Here is a 26,245-nt window from a genome sequence, read left to right as displayed (position 1 = left end):
AATTTTTTTCTGTCCCCGTGCCTTGTACAAGGCATGCTTTCAAATATTTTCTCTTTGTTAAATTTCTCTTCACAAAATATTTGTTCGATAAGTGAATTTAACTGTTACTCATAGAACATCAACCACAGATTTTTGTATATGTGGCTTTTTAGTGTGCTATTTTCATTTCCACATGGTTCAACAGTTCACTATACTAATGTACTATATGTATAAATATATATATATATATGGAACTGTTGAAAACATTTATGATCTGAGGGGGGTTTTTTGGGACAGTTTGTAAGACTGGTTTAAGGTACTTCAATTTGAACCATTTTATTGAATCTAAGACATGTTTTCACATTGAAATCTCCAATATAGAGTTTTATTTTGGTTTTTTAATCTCCTTATAAATTGGTGGTATTTTAGAATCAGGAAAATGTGGTAAATACAATAAATATTGACTTTTGGTTAAATGGCCTTTTGGAACAATACCCACAACCTGGATTTTCGTTTCTATTCTTAGAAGATAGACTCAGGTCTTTGTAGGTTCTGTTATCTTATTTTTTATTTCATTGCTGCTTAAAAGCTTTTAAAATGAGATGGTATGGGAGAGTTTTGTTTTGTATTTTTACTCGTTGGGAGGAGTAAGGGAAACTACTATGTTTGAATTAGGATTTTTGAAAGTAATGGTGCCGAAAGCTCAGTTTCTCTGTACACTGGTGCAGAATCGAATCTTGGAGACAAGAGTTTTGGGTGAAGTAGAAAAGGATAGGTTTATTACAATGCCAGGCAAAGGGGGACACAGTGGGCTCCTGCCTCTAAAAACTATGTGTCCCAACTTGGAGGATACTGAGAAGTTTTATAATAATGGTTCCAAGAGCATGATCAGCTCATGGACATTCTTCTGATGGGTTGGTTGGTGAGGTAAGTAGGAGTCAGCAACATCAACCTTCAGGTTCCAGCTGGTCTGGGGTCTGCATGCTTGTGGGCAGCATACCATTGTTAATCTTAACTTCTCCCACCTGGAGGGGGTTTCAGTATCTCCCAAACAGCTCAAAGATATTGTTGTGTGTATCCCTTGATGGGGAACCAAGACCTTGCACAAAGGCTGCACTATTGTTTCTATGACTGTTTATTTCTCTCTGGTCTAGCAGCCCCTCGTTTCCCGAATTAACAACTGCTTTAATCTGCCTGTTGGAATTCAGGGAAGGTCATGGAGGCTGAATGAAAGCTATGTCTTGTAATCAAAGAAATGGGGGACACAGAAAGGCTTTGTGCCCAGGAGCCCCACAGGGCCCTGCTCAGTATCGTAATGTATGAATGTAGAGTTAAAAGAAGCAAGTTGCAGGATTCCTAAAGTATAATATTATTTGTATAAAATTTTAAAACATGCAAAACAATACCAAACATTCTTAAGGAATCTGAACACATGCAGTAAGAATGTGATAATGTACAGGAGAGTCATAAACACCAAAATCAAGATGGTGGTTACCTTTGGAGGCAAGGTGGGTGGGGGGGTAGAGTGTGGGAGAGATGCCAGGGTGTCTCTACCCTGTTTGTAATGTTTACTTTTTGTGCCCAGGGGTGGGTGCTTGTTACCTTGTTCTCTTTACCTACTGTCTGTCTGAAATATTTCAACATTTTCAAACAGTATAGTTCCCCCCACCCTTAACTCTCTGCTCCCTAGTTTCCCTCCCAGAAGCAAAATTGGTTTCTTTGAACCTTTCCAGACATGTGTATATAAACAAGAATATATTTATGTGTAAATTCCCCCACCTTTAAAAATAAAATAACCACTACCACTGTTACATAAATAGTAGTCTTCTCTACACAGTTTTACATTTTGCTTTTTTTACTTACTATGTCTTGGAGATTATTCCATATTAGTACATTATATATGTAGTTTTAATAAAAATAGATTTAGCCTTTTATCAATAATAATTGCCTTTATCTTTACCAGTTATAATCTAGACTTTATCCACTAATAAGTATAAATGTTTGTTTTGCTGTGTCACATTTGCTTAAGCAGTAGGAAATCTGGGTTTCTCCCTGATTCTTCTTTGCAGGCTTCCCAGGGTGCTTGATGTGTAGACTGTTCCCTAGGCTCCTTCAGTTGATGAGTCGTGTTTTTTTCTGGGAGGTGGAGAGGGAGGACATTGGGGCTCTGGAGTCCAGTGCCTGGGTTTGAATCCCCTTACGAGCAATGTGATCTTGGGTCAGTTAACTCTCTGTGCTGATTGTTTCTTCATCTGTAAGGTGCATCGAGTATTTCCTTTCTCATAGAGTTGAACTGAAAATTAAATGAGTGAAAAATGCCTGACATACAGGAAACAGTATAAACCGTTGACTGTTTTTATTATATTATCCACCACTCAGCATTTTACTGCCCAAGCTACTGCGAGTCTTCAGACAGCTAAACCCACACTCTCATCACTGACCTCCTTAAGACTTTGGTCTCTCTGGTTAGTAGGAAAACTTCATTTCTTTTTTTAGGACCTGCTTTTTTAGAGGAGGTTCTCCCAGCACCCCAGGGATGCCCTTTATACCACAGCTGCCTTCTCTCTGCACAGTTGAGGTGGAGAAGGTGGAGGAAGGAGAAGGTGGCACAGCCTCCCACCTCCCAGGGCCCTCACGAATGTTCTTGCTGCTCTACTCACATCAGACTTCTCCGCCAGAATTATTTTGCATGTTCTTCCGCATGCGTGGTTTTTTTCCCCGACACCAGTGGTCCCATCCTTTATTCTACTTCATCGGGAACCTCCATGCTTGTATGTGTCTGAGTCCAGTTAAGGTCAGCGCTTAGGTTCTTTTCCATTGGGCTCCAGGCCCCATGTGAATCTGGGGATGTGGCTTGACATCTATTTTAAGGGCTCCTGTGACTGATAAGTTACCCAAACATTATATGATAGGAGGCCAGTGTCCCCTGAGCATAACAGAGGATCCCTAAGGAGCAGTGACAGCTCTAGCCCAGGCTGGACACACTGTAATGTTATTAACATTTATGGTCAACATTTGAATAGTAGTTTCCATTACAAGGTGCTTTTCACATAACTTATCTCATTTGGCCCTGAGGCAAGGATCAGTACCTCATTCCCATTTTTGCCAGTGAGGAAACTGAGGACTAGAAACTGTGGTTGCATGGATAAAAAAGGACAGACTTCCTTTCACGTCTTTGTCACCACACCAAGCCACCTTCTTACCAGATTTTAAAAAGGCCACATTTTATCATTTCAGCAGGGTTGAAATCAGTTGTCATAATGGGGTATTTAATGTTAGCTAAGTTTGGGGTAAAATTAACAGTATTGAAAACTGTTGAATAATTTCATTTAAATTTAGGTCTCCTTGTATTCTGTAGGTTTGAGTGATCTATAGCCAACCTTGTAAAAAAAAAAAATCTATATTATCCTTTTTCTCAGAGCCACAATGGACACAGCTAGCCATAGCCTTGTCCTTCTGCAGCAGCTGAACATGCAGCGAGAATTTGGTTTTCTGTGTGATTGCACAGTTGCTATTGGAGATGTCTACTTCAAAGCCCACAGAGCAGTGCTTGCTGCTTTTTCTAACTATTTCAAGATGATATTTATTCACCAAACAAGGTAAGGATGTGCTTTTGTAAATCAGAAGTATTTTTGATACTGTGATATAGCTAAGCCTTATTATAATCTCATTTTGGGGATTCTTTGTTACGGGATCACCTTAGGAAATAATAAAAATTTATAATTTTTTTACACATCTGTCATTAAACTCTGTGTAGGGTTCATGGTAGAAGATAGAATGAAAACAATAATGGCTAAAATCTATTGAAGGCTTATACCATAAACAAGCACTAAGCATTTATCTAATGTAAATTCTGTTATCCATACATTTTTAGAGAAAAAGAAACTGTAACTGAGTTGTTAAGTAACTTGTCCATCTAGGATTATACAGCTAATATATTAAACTCAAATGCAAATCAGTGCTCTTAATCACTAAGTCATTGATTTCTATTCCATAACACTTTCATAGCAAGGTTTCAATGTCATAACTCTGCCCACTTTATATTCCGTATTACAGTTCAAATGTCGTTTGTTTCAAATGTTTTTTCAAAAAAATTTTTTAAAATCTAGATTGCCCCAGCGTGGGGTATTAAGGAGGGGGCTATAAAGTGGTATCCAGATTCTGAGCTCTTGGAAAAAAATAGCTTTAATACCTCCTAGGTTAAAAGTGATGCAACACTGTATGATTTTTTTTTTTTTTTTTTTTTTGTATATGGTACGCGGGCCTCTCACTGTTGTGGCCTCTCCCGTTGCGGAGCACAGGCTCCGGACGCGCAGGCCCCGCGGCCATGGACCACAGGCCCAGCTGCTCCACGGCATGCGGGATCCTCCCGGACCAGGGCACGAACCCGTGTCCCCTGCAACGGCAGGCGGACTCTCAACCACTGCGCCACCAGGGAAGCCCTGTATGATTTTTTTTAAAAGACCTTACATGGTGGGACTTCTCTGGCGGTCCAGTGGTCAAGACTCTTTGCTTAAAAAAAAAAAAAAAAAAAAAGACTCTTTGCTTCCAGTGCAGGGGCCGTGGGTTCAATCCCTGGTCGGAAACTAAGATCACATGCCAGGTGGTGCAGCCAAAAAAAAAAGTTTATAGTCTAAGAGAGAGGTAATGCGTGTAAAGAAAATAATTGCAGTGTAATTGGTCTCTTTGCGCCTCAGTTTCCTTCTCTGTAAAACACTAGAATAATATACCCACCCCATGGTATTGAGAAGATTACATTGATTAATAATATTAAAATGCTTAGAACAGAGCTTTGCACTGTTAGCTGCTGCTATTAATAGTTACTGTGATGTCTATAATAGAAGTGCTGCACAAGGTAGAGTGGAGTGTCAGCAGCCTTATTTTGAGAAGGTTGGCACAGGTTTTACAGAGGCTCTGAATGTTGCAGGATCAGGAGGAGTTTTTCAGATGTTGTAGAGGAACGCAAAAAGTTACAGTTGCAGGCAAAGGGGGAAAATGCATGAAAACATATGCAGATATGAACCAGGCTAGCACATTCAGAAAATGGAGTAGATCAGAATGATTGGAATATATGACACAAAGGGGAGAGGAGGTTAGAGTCGGGGACAGGTCATGGGTAGTCTTTTCTGCTACGCAAAAGAGTTTCCTCTCCGACTTAAGGGTCAGTGTAGAAACTAGATTAGAAACACTACCTTCACATAAGCCTCATCTGAGAGCAGTGAGTTGGTTCAGCTCTTAAAGCCCCTGTTGTGTACCAGGCACCATGCTAAACTAAATCCAGGCGATACAAAGGTAGCAGGCCTACTTTGTGGTATCTCTGTTGAGCAACTAAAAATCCTCAGTTAAAAGAGCTCTGTGCTGATATAAAAAAAACCCTGCCACAGACCATGGCAGTGAGGTAAGAGTCACAGGTAAGAGTGAAACCCAAGAGGGAATCCTAAAATGTCAGGACTAAAGAAATGGATTGCCGGTGTACTGACACTTGCTTTCTGATGTATCGACACAAACTTTTGCTTCAGGGAAGGTGAGTGCATCAACTGATTCCACTGTTCCTTGTCATCCAGCATTTCCCTCAGGTTGTTTTTATCCTAATTTTGCAGGGTGTTTCCTGATTTTCTTGTTACACAGTTATTTCCATCTATTTTCTGAATTCTAGATTCATATGTGAAAATTGGGCTTGAGATTAATTTAAACCTTTTCAAAGTTACACTTGTATTTGTTTGCAATTTAAAGAGTAGATATATTAATACAGTTTGGAAGCCAAAATAAGGTTAGTGTGATTTAAAATTCTAAATAGTACCAATTCCAATAGACCCTTTTAAAATTTTTAATTATTTTTTATTATGGTACGATATATGTAAACATAAAATTTGCCATTTTAACCATTTCTATTTGTACAATTCAGGGGCATTAATCACATTCACAGTGTTGTGCAACCATCACCAGTATCTATTTCTAAAACTTTTTATCACCCCAGAAAGAAACTGTAACCATTAAATAATAACTCCCCATTCTCTCTACCCCCAAGCTCCTGGTAACCTCTAATCTATTTTCTGTCTCTATGAATTTTCCTAATCTAGATGTTTCTTATAAGTGGCATCATATAAAATTTGTCCCGTTGTATCTGGCTTATTTCACTTAGCATGTTTTCAGGGTTCATCCATTTTGTAACGTATATCAGAACTTCATTCCTTTTTATGGCTGGATAACATTCCATTGTATGTATATGCTGCATTTTGTTTATCCATTCATCTGCTGATGGACACTTGGGTTGTTTCTAGCTTTTGGCTAATGTGAATCATGCTGTAATGAACATTGGTCTATAGGTATCTATTTGAGTTCCCGATTTCAGTTCTTTTGGTTATATACCCAATAGACTATTAAGTTCCTTAAGAGCAGGATACCTATTTTATTCATCACTTTTCTACCCCCTGGCATGCAGTTTAAGTGCATATCACTTAGGAGTCACTAATTAAATGTTGAACTAATCAGAATATCTGTGTTTCTTAACTTTAGGCAGTAGATTGAATACATGAAGACTTGTTGCTGCGCCGTAAAACTGGTATACAATGAAAACTTAAGCTTTTGTTGCTGAGTTTCATCAAGGCAGATTGCTAAGTTAGAACTTCTTAGGAAGAAACTGCTTTAGCCTAAGACTGTGTACTGTTAACTAAAAGGCCAACCGGGTTGTTTCATTCTGTGTGGGTCTGTTTTTTTGTTTTTAACAGTGAATGCATAAAAATACAACCAACTGACATCCAACCTGACATATTCAGCTATTTGTTGCACATTATGTACACGGGGAAAGGGCCAAAACAGATTGTGGATCATAGTCGTTTGGAGGAAGGGATTCGATTTCTTCACGCCGACTACCTTTCTCACATTGCGACTGAAATGAATCAAGTGTTCTCACCAGAGACTGTGCAGTCCTCAAATTTATATGGCATTCAGATCTCAACGACCCAAAAAACAGCTGTCAAACAAGGGCTGGAGGTCAAGGAAGCTCCTTCCAATAACAATGGAAATAGAGCTGCTGTCCAGGGTGACCACCCCCAGTTGCAGCTCTCTCTTGCTATTGGGCTGGATGATGGCACTGCAGACCAGCAGAGGGCCCATCCTGCTGCCCAGGCCTTGGAGGAGCACCAGAAGCCCCCCGTGTCCATCAAGCAGGAGAGATGTGACCCAGAATCTGTGATTTCCCAGAGCCATCCCTCACCCTCTTCAGAGGTGACAGGCCCTTCTTCCACTGAAAGCGGTATCAAAACACACCTATGCCATTACTGTGGGGAACGTTTTGATTCCCGTAGTAATCTAAGACAGCATCTCCATACCCACGTGTCTGGATCCCTCCCATTTGGTGTCCCTGCTTCCATTCTGGAAAGTAACGACCTTGGTGAAGTGCATCCACTTACTGAAAGTAGCGAGGCTCTTGAATGCCGCAGGCTTAGCTCCTTCATTGTCAAGGATAATGAGCAGCAGCCTGACCACTCACACCGGGGTGCCACAGAGCCTTTGCAGATCAGTCAAGTGTCTTTGATCTCCAAAGACACTGAGCCAGTAGAATTAAACTGTAATTTTTCTTTTTCAAGGAAAAGAAAAATCAGCTGTACTATCTGTGGTCATAAATTTCTCCGAAAGAGCCAATTACTGGAGCACATGTATACACACAAAGGTAAATCTTACAGATATAACCGATGCCAAAGGTTTGGTAATACATTAGCCCAGAGATTTCAGCCATATTGTGACAGCTGGTCTGACATCCCCCTGAAAAGTTCTCGCTTGTCGCAAGAACGGTTAGACTCATCTTGTGCCTTAGAGTCAGAACTCACACAAGAAAATGTGGATACTATCCTGGTTGAGTAGCAGTTTCTCCTTCAGGATTTTTGTATCAGTTCTGAAAAAGAAAACTCACATACTTCTTTTAATTCATAAATTATTTTTCTCCTCAAGTTCTATTGACATTTTCTTTACCATTTATCCATAGTTTTAAGGTTGTATGTATTAGATCTTCTTATTGTAAGATATATTGATACATAGCTACTAAAATGTAACCTTCAATTAGGGCTGTGAAGTTTTCATAAATTAAATCACAATTTAGAAATCAGAAATCAATATAGAAGTATGGAAGTTTTTCCAGGTTGTAGAATCTGTAAAATCAAATTGAATATGAAATAAGTGAAATCTTTTTTAAAGAATATTCTAGACTATCACTTTTGGTTAATGTTCCACATGAATTAAGCCCTTATGAGGATTATTTTAAAATATTTTCTGCCATACAGGGAATTAATAGTTTTTAGTGCATAACTATATGTTATAATGTATAAATCATTTGTTTTAAGGCATAGCTATACCAAATCATGAGTAGTTTTAAATTACTTTTTACTTACTAGCTCTGCAACATCTTATGTGGCTTTATTTTTTTTTTAACACTGAGCATACCTCATTTTCAATAAAAAATATTTAAGAGAGAGAAAGGGAGAAGAGTCAGAAACACACACAAAAACTTAAACAGAAAGATACATACACATAGATAAGCATAGAAGCCCCTGGTGTTAGAGACAGAAATTCAGATAGATCTGTGTTGACTGACACCCTAATGTTATCTTAATCTAGAGTGGTTTCTTAAAGACCTTAAGGGAGGGGCTTCCCTGGTGGCGCAGTGGTTGAGAGTCTGCCTGCCGATGCAGGGGACACGGGTTCGTGCCCCAGTCCGGGAAGATCCCACATGCCGCGGAGCGGCTGGGCCCGTGAGCCATGGTCGCTGAGCCTGCGTGTCCGGAGCCTGTGCTCTGCTACGGGAGAGGCCACAACAGTGAGAGGCCCGCGTACTGCAAAAAAAAAAAGACCGTAAGGGAGTTTGAGATTTTTATGACCAGAGGTTTACATGAGCTTATGAGGTAAATGATAAAATACAAATTATCTTTCTGCCTACAGTATCAGAAGATTTTATAGGCTACCTGGGTTGACATTAATTTTCTAATAATCACCTGAAAAGGTAATTTTTCAGTGGCACAATTTAAACTTTTTTCTGGTCCATAAAACCAGTAGAGTAGATATAGTCAGTGTCCTAGAACTATGTTTAAAATCCATGACAGCCTTCCCTCTATGAATCAACTTAACTCCCTTTTATATTGGTGAAACTTACAAAGCTAAAATTCCAGAAAAATTAAAATTGGTGGACTGAATGATAGATTCTCCTGCTGTGTGTAGCTGGGAAATAGCTGGTTAAACTTCACCACAGAGTATAGATGTAAATTGTTTCTGAGATGTTTAAATTTAAAATACTAGAGAGTCAAGGATAACAAAAGAGAGAGGCTTCAGAACAGCCTTATCTTTTTTTGTATGCTGCCCTGCTAAATTCTAAACCTCACAGGTATCTTAGTAAATTTAATAAATTTGGTTTGTGAAGATTAGAATTAAACTACGTACAGAAACTGTTTGATCTCCTTCCTGACTGCTCACTTCTGCGGTTATTTCCTGACATCAGAGTTCCTCAACAGTATCCGAGTTCAGTCAGGATGTAGCTCAAAGAGAAATCCAGCTCATTCTGAGGGCACAAAGGTTTTCTCTGGGTTATCAGTGAGTTTAGGTGAATTATGAACTGATAAGTTTTTCTTAAGGAGTGAATGAAGAAAACCAATGGGCATTGTCTAAGGTGGTTGAGTTTCTGTCGTAGACATGGATGGGAAGCCTTGTGGGGCCCAGGTTGACATATGTTAAGAGCAAAATCTAAGTAGCTATTGATACAGAGTCAGTTGTATTGGGAGTAGTTAAAACAAATGTATTGCTCTTTAGTGTCAGAACTGCATCTAATCTTATATGTAAATCATTTAAGTAATTATTCAAACTCATACTGTCCTCAAAGACTTCATCTCATAGGATGAACACAAATATTAACATTGATTTCATGTATCTTAGGCTATTCTAGATATATTCCCTAGCCTTCTTCAAGTAAAGTTTTATTTTTCTCATTTAGATAAAAATTTTCCTGATTTTTCTCTTCTGTTTTCTTTCCTACTTGCTCAGTCATTAGTCGTTGACACAAAAAAGTGTGTATAGCTAAAGGGTGGGAGTAAGTGTGCATATGAATTGTGGTGTAGGGCAGCAGTTCAGGGCAGAGTCTGGATGTGGCAAAAGTTTGCTTTTGGCTGACTGTTCATGACAGACAACATTAACTTAAAGCAGAGATATATCTACTTTTGTTGGGTGTTAAGAAAAGAGTGCTTAACTGTATTTTTATTCTTATTCATAAAGTTACTTTTATTATTAGGAATTCAAAACAAATGTTCTTTTCCTTCATCTTCACAGTATTCTGTCTATATTAGGAAGTGGGAAAATGATTACTCCATTTTATAGGAAAATATCCCAAAACCTGGGTTCCAGAGAGCCAGTGAATCACTATTCACTGTGGGAAATGACCCCCGTTTTATCTTTTTCATTCATTCAACAGGAATATTTTTAAAATAGCTATTTTATGACTAACACTGTGCCCTGAGTGTATTTTTTTAAGACATGATTCCTCACTAAGAAAAATCTACTTTGTATAAAAAAGTCCTCCCAGCAAAACCCTTTAGTTTTGACTACATCATTTGTAAAATGGAGCTATTATCTTAGCCATATAGTATGGTTTGCATGATGATTATCAAACTCTTAAAACTGGAAATGCTGTGTACACCTTAATGTATTGGGCAAGTACTAGACAGACATTTTCCCTTTGGATCAGCTTAGAATTTTCCCTTCTTTCTAGATCCCACATATAGTTGTTCTCTGGAGGAAAACAGACTGTTCCAGTATTTGTCCTTATTAGCCTATTGTCAGAACTCAGTATCTGATAAGTGCAGTCTGCCTTACAAGAAAACCAAAATTTCTTGATTTATCTCCTGAGATTATTCTCTCTTTCTCTGATTTTCTGACTTCCCATCTGTAAAGTGTCTGTAAGCAATCCCTACCTCACAGGGGTGTTGTGAGGATTTGTATTAAAACTGTGTTAAGTTCTATCAGTATTACTGGTAAAAACCAACCATATAAAGAAAACTACATTCTACATGTTTTCTGCAGCTAAACCTATTAACTTTAGTATTCCAACTCATAAATTCTAGAATGTCTTAAAAGCAGTCATGTACTACTTAATACTCAATAATTAATTGGCAGAATTCTTATTTTTTTGGCAGAATTCTTATTTTTTTTTTTTTTTACAAATACTCTAGAAACAGCAGTGTTGCTAGAATTCCTATTCTACCTACCATAGTTTAACCATCAGTATTTCTCTTCAGCCTTTAACAAGGAGGATATTAATTCTTTGGTGTTATTGGGAATGAAACCTTGCCAAGTGCAACTTTATTTAAAGTTCCCCCAAACGTATTATTTACATATAGGAAACGGAACAAAAGCAATGGAGAAAATACTATTTTCATTTCTCTGATGTAGGTCATCTAAAAAGTAGATGGAGACCAGAAATGGAGCAGGGCAAATAACCGAGTAATTCATTATGTTTTGTCAAAATAGTAAGGCTTCACTTAAAACAGAAGGAAATACATATTAATCATGGAAGAAGATAGTCTGGAAAATGTATAATTCCACTGATGTTTATTTGCACAGGCAAATTCTTGATGTTGTAACTCAGATCCTTGAGAAGTATCCATTTTTTTGTAGTAATTGAGGTAAAAATAGGCGATGTGAAGAATTTTCATAATGTAACTTGTATCTTTGTATGTTTTAAACTAAATGTAGCTCTATGGTATTTTATTATAATTAATTTTTGAATTCCTAAGAATGAAATCTGTACATTTTTATTCTTTGCTGTACTTCTGTGTTTGTATGGTTGGACTTTTTTGAAAACTGGTAAGATTATACAATCCTATGCCTGGCTGTCTTAAATATAAGGAATTACAAACTGTGATTTTTGTCTTCAAGACCTGGAAGAATCCTTTGTGCTTCAGTGTATATCTGTGCCACACTTGATTAATTAGTAGATATTGCTCCAATGCAATTGATGTTAACTGTCATCAACTCTTCTATTTTGTGCCAAATAAAGTCATTTAATCAGATTAAATAAAATATCAACTTAAAATACTTTCAAAGAAACTTGGATTTCAAAAACCTGTACCAAAAAAAAAAGGCAAAAGGGAATTCCCTGGTGGTACAGTGGTTAGGAGTCTGCACTTTCACTGCCAAAGGCCTGGGTTTGATCCCTGGTCGGGGAATTAAGATCCCACAAGCTGCACAGCACGGCCAAAAAAAGAAAAAGAAAAAAAGCAAAAACTTGTACAATGAAAAAGGGCCCCTGAAGAAATCTTCAAAGTACTAGTAATAGTAACACATAATACAGGAGACTGAAATCAATAATATATTGTATGGTTAAACTCTTCCACCTAATGTATTGTGAGTTTGCTTCAGAAACATTATTTCAGAAAGTTTCGTATTCTCCATTTGGAATGAAAACTCTGAATTTCATGTATTTTATCATGACAAATAAATTAATGTGACTTGATCATAAACAAAACCTTTTATTAACTCAGCTTATAGAATGTGTTCTTATTTTACAGCAGTGTCTGCCAAATGTTGTCTTCCTAGTGTTGAGGTAAGTGGTCTCTGTACCAGGTAACACTTTGGATGTGTGATGCAAAAATGCATCAGTGAGTCCAATTCTTACCAGCCATAATCTGTGTTAATAGAAAAGTGATGTCCTAATCAAGTGCTTTCCAACTGCCATCTCTGGAAAGAAAGGTACTATGTAGTCATTTCCCAGAAGTTTCTTGCTTTGCTCCTTCCTTTCTTCCCTATTTTCTCTCTATCTCCTCCAGTAGCGTAATCTGCAACAGTGGTTCTTAGCCAGGACGTATTAGTCAGGTTCTCCAGAGAAACAGAACCACACTGTGTGTGTGTGTGTGTGTGTGTGTGTGTGTGTGTGAGAGAGAGAGAGAGAGAGAGAGAGAGAGAGAGAGAGAGAGAGAGAGAGAGAGAGAGAGAAAGATTGAGTGATTGATTGATTATAAAGAATTGGCTCATGCAGATATTGAGGCCAAGTCCCAAGATCTACAGTTGGTAAGCTGGAAACCCAGGGAAGCCAATGGTGTAGTTCCAGTCCAAACTTTGCAGTTTGAGAATCACAAAGGCAGGAAAAGACCAATGTCCCAACTTAATAGGCAGAAGTTACCCTTACTCTTAGGAGGGTCAGCTTTTTCTATTCAGGCCTTCAACTGGTTGGACAAGGGCCACTCACATTAGAGAGGGCAGTCTACTTTACTCAGTCTACTGATTCAAATGTTAATCTCATCCAGAAACACAGACACATCCAGAATAATGTTCGACCAAATATCTGGGTATCCCATGGCCCAGTCAAGTTAGACACATAAATTTAACTATCACACGGGGTGGTCCCCTTGCACCATGGTGAAATTTGGCAATGTGGAGGTGTTTTGGGTTGTCACAGCTGGGTGGGGGTAGGGGAAGGTTGCTGTTGGCATCTAGTGGGTAGAGGGACCGAGGGTGCTCTAAACATCTCACAGTGTAGAGTATAGGCCCCACAACGAAGAGTTTTCCAGCCCAAAATGTCAGTAGTGCCGAGATAGGCTACTCCTGGTCTAGAAGGGCAAAGTAAGTTTTATGAGGATTGTTAAGAGCTAAAGGATACAAAACTTAAATTTAGCGATTTTTGTCCCAGTCATCTTTGAAGTTAATACAGTTCTTATGGAGTATGAGATGTGTTTGTTCAGAATTAAATTTCTATCTGTATTCACTTTTATGCCATCTTTTCAAAGGTACAAAATGTGATTATTAAAAATCATAGATGTATTAAGCAACAAGACAGTTTTAAGTCTGTTCATATAACCTTTGAACTAAACAATTGTGTCTATAATAAGGTCTCTCTGAAATTAAAATGTGATCGTAGTTTGTAATTTGTGTAAATATTTAATCTGGCCAAAAGGTGGCACCAGTGTACCTTTTAAAAGTCTATTTTACATTATGCTCAAATTTGGCATCACTGTTTGCTTAATTCACATATATTTAATACTTAGCTATTCCTGAATCTTGCTTCACTTTATAGAGTCATGACTAATGAGAATCTTCCTTGAATCCCATAATATATTAGGTACTGAAATATACTGACATCCCTCTTTGATCAAGATGCTTCCAATTTACCTGTACAGCAGCAGATAACTTTTTAAAATATCACATTTAGTGTGCTTGTTATATCAAGCATTTCTGAGGATTCTTGTAAGTCTTTAACATTAAGTCTTCAGAATTTTAGTCTCAATCACATTTGTTCTTCTAATCAGACATCAGACTCAGTTTTTGGTGTTCTACCTGGTCAAGAGATAAATCCAGGGACATTTGAGTAAATACTCCCTAGTTTCTTACCTCTTGCTTCTTTTCTTCATAGCCACAACCTCGGAGTTTGGCCTGTATATTATTTTCTGAAATTTACTTTCTCTTTCAACTGTGATTCAACAACTGGCTTTCTAAGCTGCTGTTCTTTATCCTTTTCTTCCCTCACTTCCTTCCACCAGTTTCATTCTCCGAGACGGCTGAGACATTCTCTGATAGAGTTCTTGTACCTTCCAATACTGAGTGAATACAGGCTACCCTTTCCTCCCCATAATTTCTGCTTACAATTTACTATTAATATTATCCTAGGACTTTGTACCTCATCACCAAATGCTTCTCTTAAATTTATTTTACAACTGATTAGCCAACTTGGGCTTGGGCAACTTGGGAGAATGAACCTGCTTCCTCCCAGATAAATTTTCTTCCAGTATTTATATAATGTTGAAACTTTTTTCATTGAAACAACTTGGTGATATTGTATCAAAATAATGGAAATAAAGGATCTTCCCTTAAGCTGTTAGAAAACCTTGGTGTCCTTTTATGTCAGAAATCTGAAGGAATAGCAGTGCTCTGGGAGAGCTTCTCTGCACAACTGAACTGGTCCTTGCTCTCTTGGGAGCTGGGGGAGAGGCTTGTGCAGGAAGGAGGCCTGGGAAGGAGGCCTTCATCAGCTGCAGTTGTTATCCATTGTCTGATCTATGCTATTACTGAATTTCAGGAAGGTTCATGTTAGATTTTTGTGGACCAAACAGGCCTTTGAGGAATGAGATCTTGTGAATTTAGCTCTGCCGCATTTTTCTGTAGTGGAAGCCATATGGTACTTAGTCCAAACCATATGTAGGAAAGTACCTAATTGAAAAAAAAATTTTTTTTTTGGTTTCTGGCATTTGTACTAAGTGCCTTGTAGGGAGGAAAATCTAAAGAACCTATTAGGAAAAGGATACATTTGCAAAGATAAGGGAAAAGGTTTTAAAATGCAGACCAAAGATTCCAGTGGAGTGAGTCTCAAAAGATTTTTTTACTGGACCAGTTCTCATTTCTCAACATTGCCCTTCTTTCACATATGTGCATAGTCTGCTGTGAGCTCGGTGGTACCTGTCCTCTCTTTCTATCACAACATTTTAAAGTGTGGGAGGAAAGGCATATAAATGGAAGGCTCCTTTTTAAAATTTAAAACATTTCCTGTTTCACTGTTAACATCACCAGTTTTGCAGATCTCTCAAACTGGCGGTTATGTTCAGACCCACCACATAGAGCCATGCAAATTATGCACAATAAACTCTAGGGGGCGTCACTCACCAAATGCGTGCTTCTGGAGTTGGGCTGTATAGTTTGAACAGCTGTGCAAGGCAGCCGTGCCTTTCCTTATCCTGGGTTAAATGTTGAGTCTAAGAAGCCCTTATTTTGAATTTCTGCAGCAAGTAGCAGTTTTCACTGATGCAGCCAGGAAATTATATTAAACTAAAATACACAGGTGGTATAAAGAACAATGAAATCAGAATAAGAAAAAATGAATACTCCCTAGGTGACACAACTATGTGTTTGTCAAAATGTGTAGAACTGTGCACTAAAAAGGGCGTATTTTACTGTATGTAAATTGTACCTTAATGAAAAAAGGTTAAGACCACCCAGATAAATATAGAAAGTCTTGGAGCTTAATGAGCCATGATGATTATCATTCACTTTTAATCCTTCCATAGGTCAGAAAAAAACACCAGCCAGATATTGAGTATAGAGAAGAAAACCCATGAAACTAAAAAGGTAATTCTGAAATTCACTCTGAAATAAGCCAAATTACTGATAAGGCTGTTTGTGGCACATCTGAAAGGTTGACTTTTTTTCACCTGAATTGAATAGTGAGCGACCAATTATTTTGGCATTCCGTGCATGTTAGCCTTCACAGAGTACAAGAAGAGTTCTAACCAGTTATTTTGATCAGGGGGATAGAAATACTCTAGTTAAGTTTTGGGTTTTTTAAAATAAATTAATTTTATTTATTTTTGGCAGTGTTGGGTCTTCGTTGCTGCATGGGGGCTTTCTCTAGTTGCAGCGAGCGAGGGCTACTCATTGCAGTGCGCGTGCTTCTCATTGCGGTGGCTTCTCTTGTTGTGGAGCACCGGCTAGGTGTGCGGGCTTCAGTAGTTGTGGCACGAGGGCTCAGTAGTTGTGGCTCGCGGGTTCTAGAGCGCAGGCTTAGCAGTTGTGGCACACGGGCTTAGTTGCTCTGTGGCATGTGGGATCTTCCCGGACCAGGGATTGAACCTGTGTCCCCTGCATTGGCAAGCAGATTCTTAACCACTGCGCCACCAGGGAAGTCCTCTAGTTAAGTTTTTATACCACAAATGGCTATTCCACACGGAACCTCTGCATTGTAATTTATATATGAGGATATTTGATTGGTTTGAGCATGCATGCCTGTAGCTGCATTACTCTTACCTGTGACTGATCACAGATATGGTCCAGAGACCCACTTGTAGCTATACTGACTGGACCTTCCTGTGTTCTGAAGGTACAGATGTCAAAGTAGGGATTTGGGAATAAAAGGTTTGAGTACAAGTGTACAAATGACTGCATCTGCTTTTGTGTCACCCTGTGCTCCCTATCTCCCAGGAATATGGAATTGGAAGGCCTGTTTTTTATGGCAACAAGTATAGCTGTGAAAAGTGTAGGAAAGGCTTAATCTCTGCTCTATAATTGCACTGTCATAAATATCAAGATAAGGCCAAAAGTCCTATTTGAGTCTAGCCACGAAACAAATTGTGAGGAAAGTGCGTCTCGTCTTGCTAACATGCAGAAACTGCTGGACACCACTACCATTGCTATTATGATAGTTTGGAATTTACAGAGACAGTTTTTTTTTTTTTTTTTTTTTTTTTTTTTTTTTACAGAGACAGTTTTAAGTTTGGGAGTTTCCCAACCTAGGAGCCACCATCCTCCCCTCACGTAGGTTTTCCTTAATTGTTCGTAGTGTCTGTGCCCAGCTTTGCTGAGGATTTTCTGTGAATGTATAGTGTGCTCATGTACATATATACATATACTTGCTTTTTTCCCTAAGTTCAGGAACTTAGCCTCCAGTGATCTCAAGCTTCAGGGAAAAAGAGAAAGGTATGTACTTCTCCAAGGGATTGGGAACTCCAGAATTCAGCGTTAAGGGCAGAATTGCCTGAGAGGACAAGTGTTGCAAAAGGTTATGTACTTTTCTCTTAAATTAGAAAGATGTGATTTAATAAAATTTTTTAAATTCTGCAAAGTGTGAAATATTAAATACCCTATGTACAGTGTACCTTAACAAGACATTTTATTTTGGAACAAAGTTTAGTTTTAGGACTTTTAAGACGCTATCAAGTTTAAATTGGTCCCAAGATTTGGAAAGCACATTCTTTCATAGTGCCTATTTACTGTCAATGGGCTGTGCTTAAGAAAAAAACAGGGTTGCTGATGTTAAGGGAAGAAAATCAGTGTCTTAATAAACACAGAACTTTTGAAACACCCAGCTTTAGCAGGCACCATCTGAATAAGCATTTCCACATAAAGATCGCTTAGTAATTTGGAAAACCATTATAGGTTAATACAGAAAAGACAACTAGTGACAATAGCAAGAGACAATGAAAACAAGTACACTTCTGTCAACTTCATAGATGGCATCAAAGTCAGAATTGCCCTTTAGATGGAATTATTTCAGTGAAATTGAATTCAAGTTCGAGGTGTTTGTGTTTCTCTTTGCTGGAGGTGGGCTCTTTTAGGCATGTCTTGTAAAGTTTGGCCAACACTCAGGAGAATAGAACTTTTGGTGGTACGAACTCAGTAGTTTCAGTGTGATCTTTATGGTTTTAGGAAATTAATGTACTATACCACGTTTCTCTTAAAAGATTTGGATAAATAAAATAAACATGAGCCAATATAACATTTATTTTGTATTAACAGTACATATATTAATTCAGGTTTGAAACCTTTTTTCTACAGAGTATGATTTCTTTAATATTCGCATCTGATCCACAATAATATAGTACTAATTTTAATGAGAAATACAAATTGGAACTTCTGCTTTCATAATAGCTCATCCACTTAACATTTTTACAAAGAACTACTATAAATATGTAACATTATGCAGGCTTTTTTCTGCACCTGTTCACAAATCAGAAGGAATATACTTTTAAGCTATTTAGCAACCGAATGCTATCAAACTGCCCCTGTATTTATATGACCATCTCCTCATACCAGACAAAATGAATCTCTTTCTCTTTAGTCTCCATGCACTCACGATGCTGCATTACTGTGGTTCTTTGCCTTAACCCCTGTCCAAGTTTCAGCTGCTGCGGCGCTCTTCGAGGGCAGGGAGACTGTCCCCTTTATCAGTGTTTGGCATGTGTCATACCCAACACATGTTGAATAAATTGAATTTAATCTAAATTTAAGTAGTTTCTTTCTGTTAAATTTTTGTAACTAAGTAAGGATTACAAAAAAACTTCAAAAATGTGCCATAAAATGTACTACATATTGAAATTTTGAATTCTGTATAATGAGAAACTTCATGTTTGTGAAGCAATAAAACATCATAGGAATTTGAAACTAAGAAACGCTAAACCTTAAATGAGGATGTTTAAAAATGCAGAAAGGGCAGGCAGAAAAGTCCACCCCTAATGTATTGAGTATCAGGTGAAATTAGAAAGCAGACTTCACACATTTGAATAAAGTTGACATTAAAGGGGTATTTTCAAACAATGGATTCTAAAGCTTAATAATTATGTTAATTCTGCTGTAAATCCCCCCAAATTAATTATTAACTATAAAAAATAAGGCAACTTGAAGTTAGAAACTTATGGATGAAGTTAACTCTGGATTTTTTGCAGAAGCCAGATTCGACTGGTGCCCTCTCATGATCCATTATTTCTAAAAGCCTTTAGCTGGAAGGCTATTCACACATATTGGTGAAATAATGTAATCGCTCAGAAATAAATCAGAGTTTTTAAGACTTCGTTAAATAGTAGACCAATTAAGATCACAAACTTCGTGCTGTCAAATGGATTATCTTCAAAGAAAATTATGCTGACAGCTTTTCTGAAGAACTCCATTTGTACCAAATGCTTATTGTTCCTTGAGGTGGAGGAGGTGGCAGGGAACATGATTCCTCTTTGAATGTTCTTCTGTTTTCTGCTACCTTTACTTAAATGTGACCAGGGACTATTTTTATATCCTATAAAGTACTTTGAGAAAATGTTAAGTGAATAGTGCTACACAAAATAGAGGAGGATTTTTGTATTCGCTTGTTGTAAAGCAAACTGAATAATACTTGAATCTTAAAAGGGGGAAGATAATGTGCTGAAGAAGTTACCTGATAAACCAACCAGCCTTGTAAAATCGAGTTCAAAGAGAAACTGAATCCCAGCTACTTAATAAATGTTCACTAAAAGCAGCATTTATACCACAGCAAATTTAAAGGAAAATTAATGTGGTGTTATTAAATTGCCTTTTAAGTGATATTTTAATATTGTCAAATGGATGTGAATTGAATAAGAACCTATTTATATTCATTTAATGTCTTGCATATAAGGTCAAATTGCTTAAAATAAATACCATTAAAATAAAAAAAATATTTTATGAGAAACTTCTAAGTCATCTGATTCCTAATTATTTCTATAACAACAAAACAATTTAGATCACCTTACGATTCATAGTAGTGGGAGTTGGCCATGTAGCAGATATAATCAGATTGAGACCAATTAATTTCTGGAATCCTTTTTCAAACTGGATCCTACTTATTTAATTCACCAGATATTCTCAATAGAAAAGACTGAGGAGAAACCACTTAAGAATGAATGCAAATAGAGTACACATTTCATCACAAAAACTATCAATTATAATACATTCTAACCAAATATGTACCACACCACAGTGGAAAAAAAATAGAAACCTAGGACTACTTAGATAAAATGTTACTTTCTTAGAAGAATTTCATTACACATATTTACCTCACGTTTTTAAAACTCCCAAATAAATATACCTGCACATTTCAAAATATTTTCAATAACTGGTAAATGCTATACTTTTTGCTTATTCATGAGAAATTACTAAAAATTTACAATGAAAGTATATGGCTTGAGCCATCCTTGCAGTAAATGAAGGCAGGATTCTTCGAAACACTGTTAAATGCACCAACTTTAATCAGTCTTTTTAAATTGCTCACTTTTAAATATGTAGTTGCTGGTAGCTGTCCAAGTCCATTAGCACCACATATAGTGAATTAAAAAGAGTTTTTAGGGAGGATGACTTAGCAGTCTTTTTTTAAAAAATGTTTAAAAATTATACAATTAAATGAAATTGATTTCTTGGGTCATGTTTTGAAAGATCCACTTTTCATCTTGTGAAACCGAAGGATTTTGGTAGCTTCCCTCTTCCTCCCACCCCACCCCCCAAGGTTATAAGCATGACGGTAGGAAAATCTGGGGGAATACGGGGAATACATTTACACTTCAGCAAAGAATCTTGCTAATAATATCCATTATCTGGTTCAGTTCCAAAGTCAGATTAGGTTCTTCTGCCAGAGGTCTCAATATGTACTTACAGGAAGAAACAAAGATTCTATGGGACAAATTAGCACATACTTTCTGTATGCAATCCATAAATAATGCAGGAAGTCACCAGATCATTTGAAATCATCTAATGTACATTCTTTTCTCCAAGAATGTACAAATACCTTACAACTCAAGCAAAAGCTCTTCATTACTTCATCTACTTTCAGAGTGACACTGTCACTCAGTTTAGACAGTGGAGGACTGTACAATAGGAACCCTGACCTGTGAGGTACGGAAGTGGGTTGCAGTATTAGGGTCATTTCACACAAGGAAAGGTTGAAACAATTACTTATTTTTTCAAAAAATATGACAATCATTGAGATCGATGATTTAAATAACTGAATAAAATGCAAACAAGCCCTTCTCATTGTTATATTAAGTTCATTTTTTTTTTTTTTTGTAAGGGACTAGTTGGACTAAAATTACTGATGAAAAAGTTTATTTTCAATATCCGTGTAAAATTTTTACTGGTGTCTCTCAACACATAGGCACAATGAAAGATGTATTTGGCTCATTCTTAGCCAAGCATGAATATTTTCACTAAATTATTATGATTTCCTATGACTTTTACTGCCAGGTTTGCTTTGAGTCCACTCTCCCCTCTTTGAGGAGAGATTGATGAAGACAGTCTCCAGAGATTTAATCTTGCAAGACGAATCGTGTGTTATATGTGGTAATTTGTTACTTGGGAAGTTTGTCTTCTCCTGGATGGAAAATAATCCACTTTTTGTTGTTTTAATTTAAAAAAATTATTTATTTTTTGGCTGAGTTGGGTCTTTGTTGCTGCGTGTGGGCTTTCTCTAGTTGCAGTGAGCGAGTGCTACTCTTTGTTGCGGTGCACGGGCTTCTCATTGCGGTGGCTTCTCTTGTTGCGGAACACAGGCTCTAGCTGCGTAGGCTTCAGTAGTTGTGGCACGCAGGCTCAGTAGTTGTGGCTCACGGGCTCTAGAGCACAGGCTCAGCAGTTGTGCACTGGCTTAGTTGCTCTGCGGCATGTGGGATCTTCCCTGGACCAGAGTTCAAACCCGTGTCCCCTGCATTGGCAGGCGGATTCTTAACCACTGCGCCACCAGGGAAACCCAGTTTTTTGTTTTTAGCTTTTCAGCAGATGATCCCATGCGCAAGTGGATTTTTTTTTTTTTTTTTTTGGCGGTACGCGGGCCTCTCACTGTTGTGGCCTCTCCCGTTGCGGAGCACAGGCTCTGGACGCGCAGGCTCAGCGGCCATGGCTCACGGGCCCAGCCACTCCGCAGCATGTGGGATCTTCCCAGACCGGGGCATGAACCCGTGTCCCCTGCATCGGCAGGCGGACTCTCAACCACTGCGCCACCAGGGAAGCCCGCGTGCGCAAGTGGATTTTTATACAGGTCTGCTTGTGGCAGAAGAAAGATGGAGATGGAAAATGCACTCCCTGTTTCCACACCTTTGCACTTGGTAATTATTTGCCTGTTTGAAGTAATTTGTGAATGGCTTTTGTAAGGAACTTGAGCAAGACTAGAAAACCACTCATGTTTAATCAAACTATTATTTTTTTGGTTTGCAGTATTTTTTTTTTTTTTTTTTTTTGCGGTATGCGGGCCTCTCACTGTTGTGGACTCTTCCGTTGCGGAGCACAGGCTCCGGACGCGCAGGCTCAGCGGCCATGGCTCAAAGGCCCAGCGCTCCGCGGCACGTGGGACCCTCCCGGACCGGGGCACGAACCCGCGTCCCCTGCATCGGCAGGCGGACCCTCAACCACTGTGCCACCAGGGAAGCCCTGCAGTATTTTTTTGAGGTAAGACTACTACCTAGGAGTATAACAGCTATAAGTCACACATTCACAAAAATAGCTCACCTTATCACCATTTTATACAACATAAAAGTGCACTGTAAAAAAAAAGTTGTTGAAAACAGAATGCGATGTTAACCTATACACAGTGTTGAACTTTTAAAAGGAAACCAGGCTTTGTGACATCAGAGGACATTAAAGAGCTTATGGCATACGGCAAGTGCTCAATAAATACATCTTGCTTCTCCCAGGCAGTCTAATCTCCACAAACCATTTTAGCAATTTCCTAGATATTACTTTTCATTGCAATCTGTACTGACTTCCTTCAATCCAGAAGTGGCTACATTTCAGTGATAAGGGAGGATTTTACAACTTAATTCTTTAGCACTTCTGGGTTTGAACTGTACCTTTAAATTCTACAGATGTTAAATCTCTCATTTGTTACTGAATAAGAAATACCACAAATATGTAAAATAATTTACCATTAAGCATTTTTTCCCTCCCATGATGTGGAAATTAAGTCACTGTAGAAGATTGCTTTTTGCATTATCATCAGAGGCCATTTCATTAACCAGCTGTTCTATAGATAACTGGATAGCATTCTTGACAAGAGAAGAAGCTGTTTCTATTAAGAGTGTTTCATATTGTTCTGAAGTTCTACTCTCAAAACCACTATCATTAGCAAAAACCCCCACTTGCTCATTTTCGATTGAAATTAAGAATTGCTTAGGGACATTTTTAGATTTCTTAACATCAAATTCACTGATTTCAGTGTCTGTGATAATAATAGCAATTGGCTCCATTCTTTTGCTTTCTTCTGGTTTGGGTTTTTCTGCAGTGATTTCATTTACTTGAAAATCTGATTCCTGGCTCAGTTCAGTATCTTTCGGCTTGCTCTCCTCAGCAACAGTCTCTTTACTTTCACGGTCTTTCCAGTCTGGTCCACTTTCTAGGATACTGTTTCTGGCTTCTTCCAGAATTTGTTGATCTGGGACTGCAGGTGAGGGAGGAACATCAGAAACCACTGGGAGCTGGTGTTCTGTGTCTGAAGTTTCCAGTGGGCTTGCTTGCTGAGGTTGAATGCTTTGTTTTTCCTCAAGCGTTTCAATATCTTTTTCAAGGATTAGAGTTCCTGTTTGAATAGCAGAATGCCCTGTATCTAACTCAAGTTCTACTGAAATCACTTTCTCTCCAGGAGAAGTTATGCTGTTGTTCACATTTGATTCACAGACCTCATCACTCCCTTTCTGTGAGACATCTTCCCTTACATCCTGCTTCGACTTGGTCTTTGCTGCCTGGTCATCTGATTGGGTCAGAGTTTTTGTATCCAAACTTCCAGCCTGTCGTTGGACTTTGATACTGCAGTCTGAGTCTTCTATAATTTTGGAATGATTACTTCTTTTCTCCCCTTTTGAGAATTTTATACAGGGAATCTTGAGTCTGGATTTTGCCTTTTTTTTAGAATTATCATCCTCAGCATTGATTTCAGGTTGCACTTTGGCCTCAAAGGGCTTTGGCTGCTTTGAAGAATCTGACCTTTTGCTGCGTGTTACAAGGCGTTTGATGGAAGCCCAGGCCCCCCCGGGGGGCTCTGGCTGATAAGAAGCTCCTGCTTCTGGGGGACGCTTCCTTGCTGCATCAGCAGCTTCAGAGCCAGCTTTGGGCTTCATTGCTTTGGCTGCTTTCTTTCTTCTCTTGAAGCAAAGCGTCGATGCTTTTTCCTCCTGCCTCTCATTCTGAGGACTAACCTCTGCTGATCTCTTCTCATCCTTGCTTTCTACTTGTATTTCAGGAACTGTGATCTCCATTTTTATATTACACTCTTTCTTTCTCTAGAAATCTGTATCCTCTCTTCCTTAGCAGCCTTTTATGACAAAAAAGTAGGCAAAAATATCACACTAAGTAAAATTTCTTCCCGATGTAATCACTCCTTTCGTCTTACTCCATACAGTTGTTTTAGGTGGTTTTTCCAGTTATAAAAATGCCTTGTTTCACTATTACTTGTAATTTATCTCTTTAATTTCTTCATGAAAGCCCTTTTACTGGATAGATTTTTGTTTTATTTAAGGGTCAACCTGATAAGAGAAAAGAGAGTGGTATTTTATTTCACCATCAGCCTACTGTTTTCTATAGAGACTATTTCAGTTGAATGCATATGGTTCTACTGGGCATGTTTCCCATATAATAACTTACTAAAATGACTGGAGAATAAAAATTGGGGTTTACTTTTGCCCTATCCAAAAGATTTCAGTGTGAATTTCTTTTGCTGTCTGTTTGTTAAAACTTCATTTTGGATTACTCTGCAAATCTGATATTATTTTATCAGTTCTGGAGTTGTGTTGTCTTTACGAATCGTTTATGACTCTGAATTGCAAGTTAACAAACAAAAACCACCACACCACCATGAACAACAAAAAACAATGAAGGGCAGGGTGTAATTTTTATTAATGCAGTAAAGAGCTCTGAAGTTGCAAAGGATCTTAGAGATTATTTGAGATTATTCAAGTCGAGCCAGATGAAGAAACTGAGCTCCAGAGTGGGCAGCTGGCCTGCTAAAAGCCACACAGTTAGATGAGGTCATAGCCAGAGTTAGAACTGAAGACTTTGACTCTCTAATGTTCTTTCCATTATACCATAAGGTTTCTGTTCTAAAAATGTATGTTCCATGAAGGAGGTGCTACTTTTCATACATGCCTTGGGAAATTTTTAACATTACTGTCATTCTCCACTCTTAAATCTGTTTGTGTAATTTTGACTTTTTTTTCTAAGTATCTGCAGTTCAGACATTTTCCATAACGAGCACATAGTTGAAGGTCAGAGTGAATGGTAATAATAGTTGACATTTATTGAGCAACTCCTGTCTATCAGGAAGTGCTAATAAGCACTTTTACATCTCTAATCTTCCCACAACATTACAGAGTAGGTGGTGGTATCACCATCTACAGATGAAGAAATTGAGGCCTAGAGAGGTTAAGTAACTTGCTCTAGATTATACAGCTAATCGATAACAGAGCTCAGATTCAACCCAAGATTGCCTGTTTCTAAAGCCCGTCCTCTGGAACTGGGTTTTAAGAGTTTCATCAGAAAAATGAATTGTTTGGAGATGCTAATCTGCACTAGACTCGCTAGTCAAAAAAATTTAAAAATTGCTTAAATGGTTGTGTTACCATAATGTAGCCCATCAACTGATAACTGAACCAAGACTAGACTGAGTTCTTGCTATTTTAAAATTTAAGCTTTTGCAGTTCTTTATGTTTTATTTTTGTGGTTCTGGAACTAATTTGAAAGCCAGAAATAAGTTGATAAGATATGCAATTGGCAAACTGATTAGTTACATATAAATATAAAGGTATATTTTAAATCAATCCACAGAACGGTATGAGGGTACCAATGAATAGAGACGTGAGGTGATCACCTAACAAAAATCCTATGAATTTTAGTTGATGGATGTCCTAAAATAAGCAAAGGGACTCTTTCTTTGTATTTTTTTTTTTTTTTTGTAAATCCTTCACTGTTGAAGGTTTATTTGGGTAGCTCTTGATTCTGTGAACCACAGAAGGAATTGGAACTCTGAAAATCAGTTCATGATCTAAGTAAA

General features: G+C 38.0%; 2 protein-coding genes across 8 annotated transcripts in view; one reads left to right on the top strand and one right to left on the bottom strand.

The window, feature by feature from the left end:
- Positions 1–26,245, top strand: part of ZBTB25 (zinc finger and BTB domain containing 25) — a 49,806-nt gene that overhangs the window by 10,341 nt on the left and 13,220 nt on the right. Inside the window, exons 3-8 of one of the 7 annotated variants that reach the window (XR_004482193.2) lie at positions 3,399–3,578; positions 6,708–7,651; positions 12,525–12,559; positions 16,008–16,068; positions 17,196–17,250; positions 17,363–24,890. Coding sequence is in view for 4 of the 7 variants with exons in the window: in XM_033423678.2 (XP_033279569.1) it covers positions 3,406–3,578; positions 6,708–7,842 (1,308 nt within the window). In the remaining 3 variants the exon portion in view is untranslated. Of the gene's footprint in view, positions 1–3,398; positions 3,579–6,707; positions 12,497–12,524; positions 24,891–26,245 lie in introns of those variants that run through there. The other 6 variants (XM_033423851.2, XR_007475732.1, XM_033423938.2 and 3 more) reach the window with 6 other exon arrangements.
- Positions 18,197–24,455, bottom strand: AKAP5 (A-kinase anchoring protein 5). The gene has a single exon (XM_049706408.1). It carries the CDS (start codon positions 24,453–24,455, stop codon positions 23,169–23,171), a length of 1,287 nt encoding a protein of 428 aa, XP_049562365.1. The 3' UTR covers positions 18,197–23,168.

Source organism: Orcinus orca, chromosome 2, assembly GCF_937001465.1.
Source record: "Orcinus orca chromosome 2, mOrcOrc1.1, whole genome shotgun sequence".
Classification (NCBI taxonomy): domain Eukaryota; kingdom Metazoa; phylum Chordata; class Mammalia; order Artiodactyla; family Delphinidae; genus Orcinus; species Orcinus orca.
Note: the sequence above shows the minus strand (reverse complement) of the source record. Positions and strands in the feature narration are given on the sequence as shown.